The 15,513-nt window shown below is 47.4% G+C and overlaps 1 protein-coding gene across 1 annotated transcript; it reads left to right on the top strand.

Annotated features, from left to right (window-relative positions):
• The first annotated feature begins 179 nt into the window (after window positions 1–179).
• Window positions 180–6,059, top strand: LOC134654656 (hamartin). The gene is made up of 4 exons (XM_063510127.1): window positions 180–323; window positions 2,572–4,270; window positions 4,813–5,016; window positions 5,147–6,059. Exons 2-4 carry the CDS (start codon window positions 2,582–2,584, stop codon window positions 5,969–5,971), a joined length of 2,718 nt encoding a protein of 905 aa, XP_063366197.1. The 5' UTR covers window positions 180–323; window positions 2,572–2,581; the 3' UTR covers window positions 5,972–6,059.
• Window positions 6,060–15,513: the final 9,454 nt, after the last annotated feature.

The raw sequence follows: 15,513 nt of genomic DNA, 5'->3' as shown, positions 1-15,513 counted from the left end.
AAATAAAATTTCAACGATTTCAACGAAAATCTAATTTTGTTGAATGATAGTATCCGACCGCACACCAGCTGACTTTTCTGTTGACGGCTGTCACTGTCACTCGAGCTCATCTCGCTGTCGCCTGTCGTCGCTCGTCTGTCAGTGAGTAAGAAGCAAAGCCGCAGTGGGTAATTGTCATCGCGGCGAAGATTACCTTTGATTAGCTTATTTTGGCTGCTGCATCCAAGCTGCGTCCAATAAATACAAGGGGGAAATACGACCGACTTCAAAATTCCACCAGCATCGGTGCCATCGAGTCCCTCATCTCTCCGATCTGCTGACTGGTAGGTCGCGAACACTTTTCGACACGACTCCATTAATCTGTTTGTGCACACCCAAAGCGACAGCTCCAGCTGATATCCAGTAATGCCCGCACTCGATACCCGAGCTGATAACGAGTTTGTGCAACTGCGCGAGGCCATTAGTCGCCGCTTTAATATTCGGCCCGTGATTCGTGTGTCGCAGTACGCAAGAGCATTTCTAAAAATGTCATGAGTACAAATAAAGACAACTTTATTCATTAACATAATTCAATTTATTTTATGTTCTAATACATAATTATTCTTATTCGTAGTTGGGTGTTAAGTAAGGTTGCCAACAATTTTTTGGTGGAATATAGTATTTTCCAGAATAAGGCATCAAGAATATAGTACATTTCAAAAAAATATAGTACTTTTAGATAAAATACTAAACATAAGTGTAATATACGTTTAATCGGAAATATAGTATTTTAGCGTACTATATCATTTCTCCAAAAGTATATAGTACAGAGACTAGAGAGCCAAAATATAGTACAATACTGAATAATATAGTACGGTTGGCAACCCTAGTGTTAAGTGAGTTGGTAACCTAAACTACTAGTCTACTATCAATTAGCTGCTGGAGTTTGTATCTGGTCCAACAAGATCTTGGCAATTCAATGGGGCAAAGCTGGCAGTTTCATGGGGACTTTTGGGCTGGCCACGGTCCGGGGTGGCGACTTGGCTTAGCTTAATTTAGTGTTTAAGATTGACAAAGCCTGTTGCGGAATGCGGATTGTATCTTTTTTTAGTAGGTGACAAAGCCTGTAGCTGTTTTGTTTTTGTAAGCACTTGACAAAGCCTGAGTTGCTGATCAGTGAACACAAACTATGAATTGTACACAGCGGATCAGCATTGCCATACAACGTGGCAATGCTGCCAGCCTTCTGGGCACGCTGTCAATGGACGGCGATTTGGGCCAAATTTTTTATCTATAGTTTATTTTTAAGCTTAGTTTCTAATTATAGTTTGTAATTTTTATTTTAAGGCTTTTTATTATTTGTTTTATTACTTTTAAGCCCCGTCTCCATTGCGCGCGGCTGCCGCGCGAGCCAATGTTCGATGGTTTGCCGCGCAATTTTTTTTTATTTTTTTTTTATTTTTTTTTTATTGAGAAACAAACAGTCTTATAATAAACATAAGAGCAACTTAGCTAATAGCTACAAATTGATTTATTTATAGACCTATAGTTCCCTATTTTAGATTTAAGCTAGTTTTTAATTTATTTTAGTAATACACTGTATATATCTTGTTTGTAAATAAATTATCTACAAATTGTATCGAGGTACAATTAAAAAAATAATAAAAAAGTGTAACCTTATAGTTGTACATAACGAGTGAACAAGAGAAGATACTCAAAAAACCAGTGCCTACTATACTTACAACATTACACCCTTATTTTAATAGAGAATATACAGTCCTCTTAAAGAGATTTAATGAACTGCCAAACAATTCTGCGTCCATACATTTTTCATTGTACTGTTTACATGGAGCGCAATATGGAGACGGGGCTTTAGAATTTTAATAAATAAAAAGCTCAACTATGAATGGACTTGTTTTTTCCCGTTAATGTAAATTATATTTGGAAATAAATTATAGGTATCATTATTAGCTGCAACACATATTATTTAGGCGAATTAAGGGTAACAGCACATCATTTATGTTTTGTTTATACAGACTTACTTGTTCTGAGTATACTCACAAGAATGATTAGAATGCTGATTTTTAAACAAATGATGGAGAAATAAAATCATGAAATCATTAAGAACTGATTATAAAAACTCATTATGCACACTGGTATCAATTTTTTTTTTATTATTATTGAGAAAAAAACAGTCTTATAATAAACATATGAGCGACTTAGCTAATAGCTACAAATTGATTTCGTAATAGACCTATTAGTTTCCTAATTTACAAATTGTATCGAGGTACAATTGAAAAATAATAACAGTGTAAACTTATAAATGTATTAAAAAGAGAAAATATTCAACTAACTAGTGCTTACTATCGGGTTGCTTGCAACATTTCACCCTTATTTTAATAGAGAATATACAGTTCTCTTAAAGAGAACTCTGAACTACCAAACAAGTCTGCGTCCATACATTTTTCATTGTACTGCTTACATGCGCGCCCAATATATGTACGAATGCCGTGCGTGTTTCGTTCTGCCGTTAGGAACGCTAAATAATGCCTCACTGCGACATTTGGATCCATTCCGTTGTACGTGGTGCAGGTGGGGGGAGATGCTGGGCGCGGGCTCGGCGGGAGAGGTGTTCGCCCTGCTGGAGGGCGGCGGCGCGGACGCCGGCGGCTCCGGGTCCGCGCTGCTCGCGCTGTACGGCGCCGTGCGCGAGCCCTGGCTGACGCGCGCGCTGCTCGCCTACCACGCGCGCACCGGCTCCGCGCGCGCCGTGGAGCTGCTCGCGCGCGCGCCCGAGCCGCACGCCAGGCACCTGCTCGACGCGCTGCTCGAGCAGCTGCGCGAGCCCGGCGCGCGTCGCGCCGCCCTGCTCGCGCTGGCGCCGCTGCTCGCGCGCCGCCCCGCCTGGCTGCACCGCCTGCAGCCGCCGCACCCGCTGCCCCGCGAGCTGCTGCGCGCCGCGCGCACCGAGCGCGAGGTGCTGCCGCTGCTGTACGCGCTCATGGCGCTCGCCGCCCTGCTGCCCGCCGCGCCCGCGCTCGCGGCCTCGCTGGCGCCCGAGCTCGCCGACGCGCTGCTGCGGCCCGCGCAGCTGGAGCCCGCGCCGCCCGCGCCCGCGCGCGACCATCTGCTCCTGGCGCAGCTGGCGCTCTTCCGCGCGCTCTACGCCACGCACCCGGTCACCCTGCTGGAGGCGCTGCGCGCGGAGCACGCGGCCGCGTCCGCCGCCACGCGCGACGCCTGGCGGCGCGGGCTGGCGCCGCTGCTGGCCTCCGTGCGCCTGCACCCGGCGCTCGTGACGGGCAGCCGCGCGCGCGAGGCCGACGCCGGCCGCTGGGCGCGCCTCGAGTGGCACGACGTCGTGGCGGAGACGCGCCGGCTGTCGCTGACGCCGCGCGAGCGCCAGGACGAGCGCGAGCGGCCCGCGCAGCCGCCGCCGCCGCCCGCCGCGCCCGCGTCGCCCGCACCCGGCTGCGGCGCGCACGCGGCCCGCGCGGCCTCGGCGCTGCGCCCCGGCGCGGACCCGTGGTTCCCGCTGGCGGAGCGCTGCGGCGCGGACTCGGCGCCGCACACGCCGCTGCCGGCCGAGGCGGACGCGGGCGAGCCGCCGGAGGCCGCGGTGGAGGCGACCCCGGAGAACACGCCCGCGAAGGAGACGCGCGAGAGGTTCCGCTTCCCGGCGGAGTCGAGCGCCGTGCGCGCCATCGGGCGCCGCTCGCAGCCGCCGTCGCCGCTGCGCAAGGAGACGTCGCCGCTGGGCGGCGCGGGCGCGGGCGCGGGCGCGGGCCCGGGCGCCGGCGACGCGTACGCGGGCCGGCTGACGCGGATGGCGCTGGACCGCGCGGCGCTGGAGGCCGAGGGCGGCGCGCAGCGGCGCGGGCCGGACTCGCCGGTGCCGTTCGGCGGAGGCCCGCCGCCGGCCGGGGCGCCGCTGGCGCGGCCGGAGCCGCGCGGGCCGGGCGCGGCGGCGGACGCGGAGCCGCTGAACGTGGAGGACCGCGAGGTGCTGGAGCTGACGGCGCGCGCGCGCGGCGAGGACGCGTGGGCGGACAGCGAGGCGGCGCCGCCGGCCGCGCTGCTGGCGCGCGCGCTGGACCCGCGCCGCGGGCCGGCAAGGGCGCTGAACCCGAGACGCGGGCCGCCGCCGCCGCGCCGCGCCGCCTCGTGCGGTCCGAGCGCGCCGACGCGCTCCGCGGAGGTCGCCGTGCAGACGGTGGACGCGTGGCCGGAACCCTACGAGTTCCTCATTGCCGATTTCTATAGGAATCTTCCCGATGATTTTTCAAAAGAGGTGAGAATTGGCTTGTCATTATTTTAAAAGTTAAAAGACGTACTTTTCTGCTTTTCTTGAGCGGCTCTTTTCTCAAGTTTTTAGTTTCACCCGTCCAGCTGTCTGTAATTAAAATGTTATATTGTCAAACATCGATTGGTATGTGAAGGTATACGTGATATGGAAAGGTGGCCACAGAGGTAACAAAAACCGCACAAGTGCGAGTCGGACTCGCCCGCCGAGGGTTCTAGTTCTAGGTCGACGGAAAGTACCCTATTTGATTCCCATGAGTGTCAAAAGTGATTGATTTTTTCACAGCTTCGAGGGACTGTAGACCCGAGTATATGGAAGTAATTTCAACTCGATACCTCCACGCGTTCCCGAGATAAACAGACAAACAGACGGACGGTCAGATATTAAAGTGATCCTATAAGGGTTCAATTTTTTTCCTTTCACGGAACCCTAAAATGGCAATTTTTTATATTACCTAAATTTTTAATCGGTTGTATGGCTTTTAAGCCATTCTGGATTATGAAGTTGAAATGTCTGTGTGTCGTCATCAGGGCTCAGATCCTGGGTCGCCGTGCGAGCGCCTGGACAAGTACCTGTCGTCGCTGTACTCGGGCGCGGGCGCGGGCGCGGGGGAGGAGCGGCGCGGGGAGGCGGCCGAGCAGCTGGCGCTGCTGCACGCGCAGCTGCTGTACGAGCGGTGGCGGCGCGAGGCGCACGCCGAGCGCAACCGCCGCCTGCTGGGCCGCTGCCGGCAGGTCAGCACTCTGTACGCCTACACTCTACACTCACCACTCTCAGCTCTTTTGCAGTTTCATTTAATGTAGCAGGTGGTCGACACGATTAATGGAGGGACATGAACTATACTCGTGTATTATCCGCTTTCAGGTGCGCGCACTCGAGTTACAGAATCAAGCGTTGAGGGACCACGCGCGCGCCGCCCAGCGCGAGCGCGACGCCCTGCGCGCGCGGCTGCAGCGCTCGCCGCCGCCGCCGCCACCGCAGCTGCGGCCCGAGCACGAGGCGCGCCTCGAGGCCGCGCTGGCCGAGGAGCGCGCCGCGCGCGCCCGCGCCGAGGCCGCGCTGCGCGAGGCCGAGGCCGCCCGCGCCCACGACCACGCCGAGCTGCAGAGGGCGCGCGGCGAGGCCTTCGAGTCGGCGCGCCACGTGGAGGCGCTCGCGCGCGGCGCGCTGGCCGCCGAGCGCCGCGCCGAGCACGTGCGCCGCCTGCGCCGCGAGCTGCTCGTGCTGTCGGAGCGCGAGGCGCGGCTGACGGCGGCCGCGCGGGCCGCGCTGCGGGAGCGGCAGGCGGGCGCCGGCGCCGGCGACGAGCGCGCCGCCCGCGCGGCCGCCGAGCGGCTGGCGGCCGCGCGGGCGGAGGCGGACGCGGCGGCCGCGCGGGCGGACGCGGCGGCGGGCCGCGCGGCGGAGCTGGAGGCGGCGCTGGCGGCGCGGGACGCGGTGGTGGCGGAGCTGAAGCGCGCGGCGCGCGCGGCGGCCGAGGAGGGCGCGGCGCGGCTGGACGCGCTGCAGGACAAGTACGCGAGCCTGCTGCGCGTGCTGCGCGCGAGCGAGCTGCGGCGGCTGGCGCGGCTGGCGGGCGAGTCGGTGCGCGCGTCGCCGCTGCCGTCGCCGGCGGGCGCCGCGGTGTCGCTGGCGGACTGCAGCCGCGTGCGGCGCCTGCTGGAGCGGGAGGAGCCGCACGACAGTTAGCGCCCGAGCCCGAGCCCGCACCGGCGCCCGAGCCCGCGCCCGCGCCGCCCCCTGCTCTCCTACTGTTTCTTCCTGTGACCGCTCCGACGCCGACGGAGGACAGTTTTGAGTCTCACGCGCGCCGCACGCCCCGATGGACGAGTGTATACGGCGCGAATAGATCCGACGCACCGAATCTTAACATTTTAGTGGAGCATTTGGAGGGGCGCCGAGAACTAAAATTGTCGAAATAATTGGGGACTTTACAATGAACTGAATGAGAAAAGTGGACACCGGGAACATATTTGCCCGCAAACTTCACGGTATCAGCGTAATTCGTCCCATTCGTTTTTCGTTCATTTCTTATGTCCGTCTCATTCTGTGTTCGTCACTCATTCTTTATTCGTCTCGATCGCTATATGTCCCTATCGTCTTAAGTACAATTATGTAACCTGTCTCTTTCTTAACAAGTCTTTTTCGTTTTTCGTCACGGTCTTCCTAGGACTATGTCTTTGTTTGTGTCTCTCTTTTTTGGTATCATTCGCACTTTATCTTTAGTCACTTTCGTTATTCGTCTCACTCTTTTTTTGTCTTTAATGGTATCTCGTTCCGTTCTTTTTTGGGCACGTTCGCTAATCGTCCCGTACTAAAGTAATATTAAGTACGCAGATTGTATAAATAGAGTCATACCTCCTTTGCATTTCCAAGCAAATGAACTGTCAGAATTCAAAGTGTTATTTTAAATGTCAGACTACTACGAAATTACATGAAATTATGACGATCACTCGGTCAATAAGATATAATTTAAAAAAAAAAAGACTGACGGAAAAAGATAGTTACAAATAGTGACCGAGACGCAAAACGAATGTAACGAACTTAGAATTAGACTGAAAATGAATGAGACTAATCACGAATGTGACTAATAACGAATGCATGAAAAAAAATGAAACGAATAAGTGAATGAGACAAAAATCGAAAGGGAATAAGAAAGAATGAGTCCTAGGAAGACCGTGACAAAAAACGAAAAAGACTTGTTAAGAAAGAGACAGGTTACATAATTGTACTTAAGACGATAGGGACATATAGCGATCGAGACGAATAAAGAATGAGTGACGAACACAGAATGAGACGGACATAAGAAATGAACGAAAAACGAATGGGACGAATTACGCTGATACCAGCTCCGGTTCAAAATTAAATGATTTGGAAGAAAGGTCAACCGCGGTTTATGATGTTTTTCTGTATATTGATATTTGAAGCTTTATAAATAAATAAATAAAAATATTTCAAGCTACAAGGCTCATAATCAGTTTGAAACAGTTGTCTTATTGCTACATCACAAGATACATATGTCATTCCAAAAATGCTGTACATAAACTACTAAGTACTGTATTGCTTTGGTGTGATGGATCGTCTCATATGCTTCTCCGAGTTCCCCGGGCCGCGGCCCCGCACGGCACGGCCCGCATCCCGCCCGCGGGGCCGGTACTACGATAAGATGCATGCTTCTTACTTATAAGAGTGTATCCCATTTCATTCAAATTGTTTATTGTTTGGTTAACTGTTCTAAATATTATATATTGTAATAAAGCAAATTTCTTTTACTTTCAGACTTATCATTAATCAGATGGTGCATGTACATGCACCATCAAGGTGGATCATTTTATTTTTTTGATGGCGTGTCTCTGGCATCGTAGCTCTCAAACGGATTGACTGATTTCGATGCGATTTTTTTACGTGAAAGCGTATTTTCTTGCGGTGGATATGTTTGATAAAAACCTATCCAGCAGTTTGAAGAGTATCAGCTCTTTTTCAAAATGGTGTAATTTGGCATAAAGCGTACTGCGTAGGGGTTTTTTTATTTATTTAATAGTTACCGTCATTGTAGCCAACTTTGCCCCGCTTTTTTCGAAAAAACACGAATTTCTCCATAAAAATATATGACCTATGACTTTTTTTTTGCTCAGCACGTCCATTGTGATCGAACGCGTCAGTTTATTTGAAGAATTTTTTTTTAATCTTGCTTTTATCCACTTTTTTGGCGTTTTAGAGGGCGAGCAAAGATATCCGGAGTTATGGCCAACATTGCCCACGTCAATTTGGTGCTCAAATATTGCTTTTATTTATTTATTTATTACTATTCGGAGATCCAACAGCTGTTAACATGTTAATAGGTTTTATAAATGTGATACAAAAAGCCAATTACAGGATCTCACCAGTAAATACAGATTAAGAAAAACAATTGGTGGTTAGCACTATTGCACTACACATTCATTTCAACGCCAAAGGCAGAGTAATAACTAATTTAGAATTCGTATTACTAAAGAAGATTCAATAGAAACAAACAAAAAAAAAACAGCACAATGAAATTTCAAATTCCAATAAGCCATGCTCATTTAAAAAACTCCTCTGTCAGGATACGCCGCACAGTTAGGATGTTGCTGTTGAAAATATCGATGTCATGCTCCTTCATAAGTTTATTTAGACATTTACTAGCACGTATCAAAAAACTGTTCTGTCTGTAGTTACGCGAAGCATTTGGAACAGCAAGGGGTCGAAAATTTCTTGTAGATTTGGATTTATGACGATGATGTCCAAGGATCACAAAAAGTTTTTGGGCAATCCTACCCTTCCCTGTTAATAACTCAGCGATAATTAAGTATATAAACTTTTGAATAAATTGGGTGGGCAATGTTACCTACCCGTTTTTGCCCTTTTCCATACAAGACTCGCCTAAGCATTTTACAAATACTAGGGTTGTCACTTTTCAGAAAATCTGTTACATGGCCAAAAATATGATTATTGCTGTATTTTACCAGCGTTAATGGGATAAAACATCTAAATAAAGGGTAATAAGACAAATTAAATTCAGTATATATTTCTGAACTTACTTTAGTGTACAAACATAACCTTCTTTTACTTGCGAAGTTGGGTAAGTAATTCGAAAGTGACAACCCTAATAGCAAGAGATCTAAGGTCCACCACCTTGCATTTTGGAGACAAAGCAAACCGCTTGGAACAGGTGTTCCTGGGGGTGATCTGAGCTGATTTACCCCGGTTGCCGAGAGGTCCCCCCCAGCAGGTGGGCAGGGGAGGGGGGGGCAAAAGTGCCTCCGGCGCGCTTCACTCTAAATTTTATATCTGCATACATCTAGTAACTATATCAAGTTTGGTGTCTTTTTCGTATAATTCGAGGATGGAGAATTCATTTCTGTGACTAAACTTTCACTCACCCATACAAAAAAATCGAGAAATTCAAAATTCAAAAAAAATCTTTACACTTTTTTTTTTTGAAAATCCTCTACAAAATTAAAACTACGAGGATTAGCTCTACAAAAAAAATACCTGTCAATAGCCTAGTTATCCTTATATATAGAATAGTAAACTTCTCAATCATTTTTCTTTTATAACTCTGTAAAAAAAAATATTTATGTCGCGCGGCGTACCTGCATTGTAAGAGCAGTATGCAGCTTTTAGGATTTTTAAGTATGTTTTGATGGTTTCTTATAAGTTATTATGCTTCTTTTTGTAGATTACATTAATATATTACTTCTGGACGTGATATATATGCAAATATAAATGAAATATATAAATAATAATAATAAGTGGCAGCACAATTCCAACAAGCCCTCGAGCTTGGTTCTCTCCCACCTTCCTTAACAACTGGTGTCACCTTCCTGCTCTTCAAGTCCGGTAGTACCACGGAAGCAAAAAACTACAGACCCATCACATGCTTGCCTACACTCTACAAGCTCCTTACATCCATTTTGAGAGCAAAAATCAATGCGCACATTGTCGCAAACAATATTTTGGCTTCCGCTCAAAATGGATGTAGGGTTGGGTCCCGTGGTACTAAAGAGCTCCTCCTCATAGACATGACCATATGCCAACAAATCCGGCGGAACAAGGGGGCCCTCTCAGCCGCTTGGATTGACTATAAGAAGGCCTATGATTCGGTGCCTCATTCATGGCTGGGGAGGGACTTAGAGCTGTATAAAGTTGATGCAGCTTTGAGAGCCTTCCTAAGCGCGTGTATGAGGCAGTGGACCACAGTCCTTCGTCAACCAGGAGGCGGGGATGACCGCTCTGGCCCGCAGGATTTTATAAGGATTGAGCGAGGAATCTTTCAGGGTGATAGTCTGAGTCCCCTGTGGTTCTGCCTAGCTCTGAATCTCCTCATGAACCTCACCCTGCTGAAAGATTTGGGACTAGGTTGCCGGCTTCGGAGAGAGGGTGAAGTCATTTCTCACCTTTTGTACATGGATGACCTCAAATTATTTGCACAAAATAGCCAAGACTTGTTGAACCTACTGAAAACTACCGAAGTCTTCAGTAGTGCCATCAACATGGAGTTTGGTGTCGATAAATGTGCGGTTATACATGTAGAGCGGGGGAGGGTTGTAAATTCAACAAATTTACAACTCTCTGAGACAATGGCTTTCAGATCTATCTCTGAATCAGAAACCTATAAATACCTTGGTATGTCACAGTCGTTGGGTATTGAGGACGAGGGTATTAGACGGTCGGTGAAGGAGCGCTTTTTCAGTCGGCTCGCAAAAGTCCTTAACAGTTTTTTGTCAGGAGGCAACAAAGTGCGCGCCTTCAACGCCTGGGTAATGCCCCTACTCACATACTCCTTTGGCATACTAAGGTGGACTCAGACCGAACTGGACGCCCTAGATCGGAGGGTCCGATCACTGCTCACCATGCATCGCATGGTACACCCACGCTCGTCAGTTATGAGATTGTACATCCCACGGAAGTGTGGAGGCCGAGGCTTCCTAAACGCCAAGGATCTCCACAACCGCCAGGTGTACAATCTCAGGAATTATTTCCTTAACAACGAGTGTGGGATGCATCGTGTTGTGGTGGCAGTAGACAGGAACCTCACCCCGCTCTCCTTGGCAAACGAGAACTGGCGCAAACCTGTGGTACTAAGTACTGCGGATCGCAAGGCGGCATGGGAGAGTAAGGTGCTACACGGGCGGTTCTACAAGGCCCTCACGGGACCCGATGTGGACCTGCTCGGGTCGGTGAACTGGTTACAATTCGGGGACCTCTTCGGAGAAACCGAGGGTTTTGCCTGTGCAATTGCGGACGAAGTAATGATGACGAACAACTATCGGAAATATATCCTGAAGGACGGTACGGTCGACATTTGTGGGGCATGCCGCCGTCCCGGAGAGTCACTCAGGCATATCATTTCCGGTTGTTCTCATCTTGCTAACGGCGAGTACTTGCACAGACATAATCTGTGCAAGCTCGTAGCCAGGATTATTCACCAGCAACTTGCTTTTCTATATGGTCTTGTGGACCGCGAAGTACCGTACTACAAGTATTTACCTGCGCCTGTTGTCGAGAATGGTCGTGCCACGCTCTATTGGGATCGATCTATCATCACTGACAGGACTATTGTAGCCAATAAGTCTGACATTGTGATAATAGATCGATCGCAATGTCGGGCCGTGCTCGTTGACATCACCATCCCCCATGATGAGAATCTCGTGAAGGCCGAGAAGGACAAGTCCAGTAAGTACTTGGCTCACGAGATAACCGCCATGTGGGATGTGGATTCGACGATCATTGTCCCGATAGTCGTTTCAGTGAACGGTCTAATAGCGGAGAGTCTCGACCAACATCTTGAGAGACTCTCGCTAGGTGGTTGGATCAAGGGCCAGAAGGCGCCAGATGCAGAAGGCGGTGATCTTGGAAACGGCGCGGATAGTCCGCCAGTTCCTCTCTCTGCGGCCCTGACCACCGGCAGCTTGGGCCTTGCCCCGCTGCTGGCGGCACCCTAGGTTAGGTTTTTTATAATGTGTTTATATGTATTTTTTATTGTTTTGTAAGTGTTTTTATATTTTACTTTTATATTCATATTATAAAAAACCTAACTTAAGATGAAAGATAAAGTGAATAATAATAAAATGCTTTATTGCACACTACAAAAGAAATGTTACAAAAGTATGAACAGGTACAAAAATGTAGGTAACAACAGGCGGACTTATCGCTAAATAGCGATCTCTTCCAGACAACCTTCAGATAGTGAGACGGCGGAAAAGATTCAAGTTAACGGAAGTTAAATAAAGATGTTGGGAACTAATACCAACGGTCCCTGAGCGCGAGCGCCGCTGCACTGCACCGCATTCACCTCCGTTTAGATACCTACACTACACGCAAATTTAGTATAATTTTTATGTATACATAGATAAGTATCTCAAAAGACGTAGAAGATAAAAGGTCACAATAACTAAATAAAAAATTGATCTGTCGTGAAACTATCCAGTAGGTAGACAACTCATTCTGCATAGGATAATCCAATATTCAGTTATATCGTACTTATTGTAAATTCCTTTATTGTTTTAAATATTTACTTTCTGTACCTACTTGCGTTATGCTGAATAATGTTTTGAAGTAAATGCGTGTCTAAACTAAATGCGTGTAGGTATACCTACTTCAGTACGGTCCGCCGTGCGACACAAAACATTTTTTTAAATACAATTATTAGTTAAAAATGGTTGATAAGTTTATTATTCTATATAGTAGAATAACTGGGCTATTCACATGTATTTTTTTTTAGAGCAGATCCTCATAGTTTTAATTATGTAGAGGATTTTCAAAAAAAAAAGTGTAAAGATTTTTTTTGAATTTTGAATTTCTCGATTTTTTTGTATGGGTGAGTGAAAGTTTAGTCACAGAAATGAATTCTCCATCCTCAAATTATACGAAAAAGACACCAAACTTGATATAGTTGCTAGATGTATGCAGATATAAAATTTAGAGTGAGGCGCGCCGGAGGCACTTTTCCCCCCCCTCCCCTGCCCACCTGCTGGGGGGGACCTCTCGGCAACCGGGCGAAATTAGCTCAGATCACCCCCAGGAACACCTGTTCCAAGCGGTTTGCTTTGTCTCCAAAATGCAAGGTCCCCTTAGAAAACGGGATCTTAGATCTAGTACTATAAGCCGTTTTTGTTGGTGAGAAATGTTGGCATCCATAGGTCTGTAAGTACATCACCGGATTAAATTGCCCACCGCCAAAACTCTTGTCTTTAGGTCTTTTTAGTTTAAACCTTAATAGACATAATCTATGCTTCATGTTTTATAACTGAAACCTTTGAAACTCGGAAATATTTGTCAGAAGGTTCTCAATTTTTTTCTACGAGCATTCATTTTTCAACAACTTTTTGCCCGCAGTAATATACCCTATATTTGAAACTCGCTGAAAATTCCCAAGTCAAGTTATGCACAATATAATTATGCAATATACCTATAATAAGCGCACAGCCTTTTCGTGGACATCCTGCACGGTCGATCTCAAATTGTGGTCGGAGACGGAGGGCAAGCCAGGTCCGACACATTGACCACATCAATAGGTGTAGCGCAAGGATCGTCTGTGTCCAACATCTTATTCTCATTACTTCTTAATGATTTACCTGAAGCCGTTCCAGCAGCCGACGTCCTAATGTATGCGGAGGACGTAGCCGGCATCGTCATCGCTCCTAACTCGGATGTCCTTCAATGTAGCCTCAATGACGCAGCAAACCAGCTGTCCAAGTGGTTTGGATTGAACGGATTGGCCCTCAATCTCACTAAAACCCACTTCCATGTGGGAGGCCGGACACCGAGGCCATTAAGGGTCCAGGCTGGTGGTGTAGCCGCGGAGCAAGTGGCAGTCACCACTTTCTTGGGATTCGCGATTGACCAAAAACTAACATGGGCCAGTCATATTAGTTATATTGTGCGGTAAGTTAGGTGGGGCATGCTTCGCACTGAGCCGGCTAGCGCGTGTCGTAACCACGGCATGTCGTGAGAGCCAGCTACTTCGCCACGGTTCATTCGCTGCTGCAGTACGGTGCGGAATTATGGGGGCGCGCGGCGGACTGGCAGCGAGCATTTAGGCTACAAAAAAGAGCCGTGCGTTCGGTAGCGCAGGTGGCCCAAGATACCTCGGCGAGGCCTTACTTTAAATAATTAGGTATTCTAACTTTACCCTCAATACTAATATACCAGATAGCAATCTACATACACACGAACCAATCTGGATATAAAACACGCGCGGACTCCGGTCGCCCTTTACGGAACCCAAGCAGACTGCTTCCGGTACAAATTATATGCATGTACCTACTACTATTCGACACAATGTATATTGTTTAGAATAAAATAAAATAAATAAATAAATAAAAGAAGACTCGCACGGCCGAACAAGGTAACACACGTAATGGGTCCAACTATTTACAATAGGCTACCTGAGACAATCACCTCGGCTCCTTCATTGATTAGTTTTAACTAAAAAGTTGGCTTCTTGAGCACACGTTTTATAGTTACGATGAATTTATAAATGTTTAGTTAATTATTTTATTAACCTTTTTACAGTTAATAAATAAATTGTATCATGATTTGACCTGTTATATTGGAAATATAATAAATAATATGACTATGACCATCTATGACTATGCGCGTCTAATATAAGTAAATATGATTGCTGTGCATATTAGTTGGACATATTCCCACACTGAACAGCATTTTGCTCCGACAACCACATTCTGTTCTACGAGGCCAAATACGATGCACTCGAAAACCTAGGTATATTATGTAGAAGTTCAGGAGCATCTACGTAATTATTAATTATCTTAAATAAAAATACCGAATAATTACAGATCGAATTGAAATACTAGTTTACATGCTAAATTTCCGCTTTCTAGGACCTCAGGAAGTGCCCTAAGAATTTTGATGATCATCAGTGAGCGAGTGAGTCAGTGACGAAATCGGAGTTTTTTCTATTTATACCAAAGTATAAGAGTAAGTAAGTAAATATTCTCTATTGTGCCAATAATTAATATAATTATACATTTTACATACATGTAAAACTACAAAGAAATGCAATGCAATTTAAACTTTATACGTTTAATAAGTCCACTGTTGACATCATATCCCGAGAATTTTGTTTATCAGGTATAATTTCTGTCTATACTATCGGTAATTACTCTCTTGGGGTTTTCTGGTATTTATTTATTTTAAGTTTAGTTATAATAATACTAACCCCGATGGATTTACGTCTGAAATAAACGATCTATTTATTTATTTTTATAATCCAAACCGAAGTTATGAAGGTTCAAAAAACGATGACGCGCTTCCACAAAAGGTAGGTAGTGCCCTTGCGCTTCGCTCGGCTCGTGTTGGCGGGCGCGGGGCAGACGGGAATAAAACTCAAGGATATATATTAATCTGTATAATACATCCACAAACGGACATCGTACAATATAGTATATTTGGTAAAAATATCCAGAACATAATATAAATAGTTAAAATATCAACAAACGCTTATTTACAATATACAAAATATACAGACGTACAAAAGAATCAACAACTTAACATAGTAGGTACGAGGATATGGTACGTGTGGCGCCCGGGGGGGCAATAGCGGTACTACAGCTTCCAGCGTCGGGGAAGCTGCACGGCCCGGACGGACGGTAACGGTCGGCGTCGTTCGGCAACGTTCGGCAACGTTCGGCGTCGCCGTCGACTTGTGTGGGCAACGTGGCCGCGCTCGGCCGCGCCGGGCCGGC

Source organism: Cydia amplana, chromosome 15 (genome assembly GCF_948474715.1).
Source record: "Cydia amplana chromosome 15, ilCydAmpl1.1, whole genome shotgun sequence".
NCBI classification, from domain to species: Eukaryota; Metazoa; Arthropoda; class Insecta; order Lepidoptera; family Tortricidae; genus Cydia; species Cydia amplana.
This window is presented reverse-complemented; position numbering and strand designations above follow the sequence as displayed.

Excerpts from the sequence above, each read along its gene's own strand:
- LOC134654656 (XM_063510127.1), top strand. The coding sequence starts at position 2,582 with ATGCTGGGCGCGGGCTCGGCGGGAGAGGTGTTCGCCCTGCTGGAGGGC. Across the intron at positions 4,271-4,812 it reads CCGATGATTTTTCAAAAGAG|GGCTCAGATCCTGGGTCGCC; the intron begins GTGAGAATTGGC and ends TGTCGTCATCAG. Across the intron at positions 5,017-5,146 it reads TGCTGGGCCGCTGCCGGCAG|GTGCGCGCACTCGAGTTACA; the intron begins GTCAGCACTCTG and ends ATCCGCTTTCAG.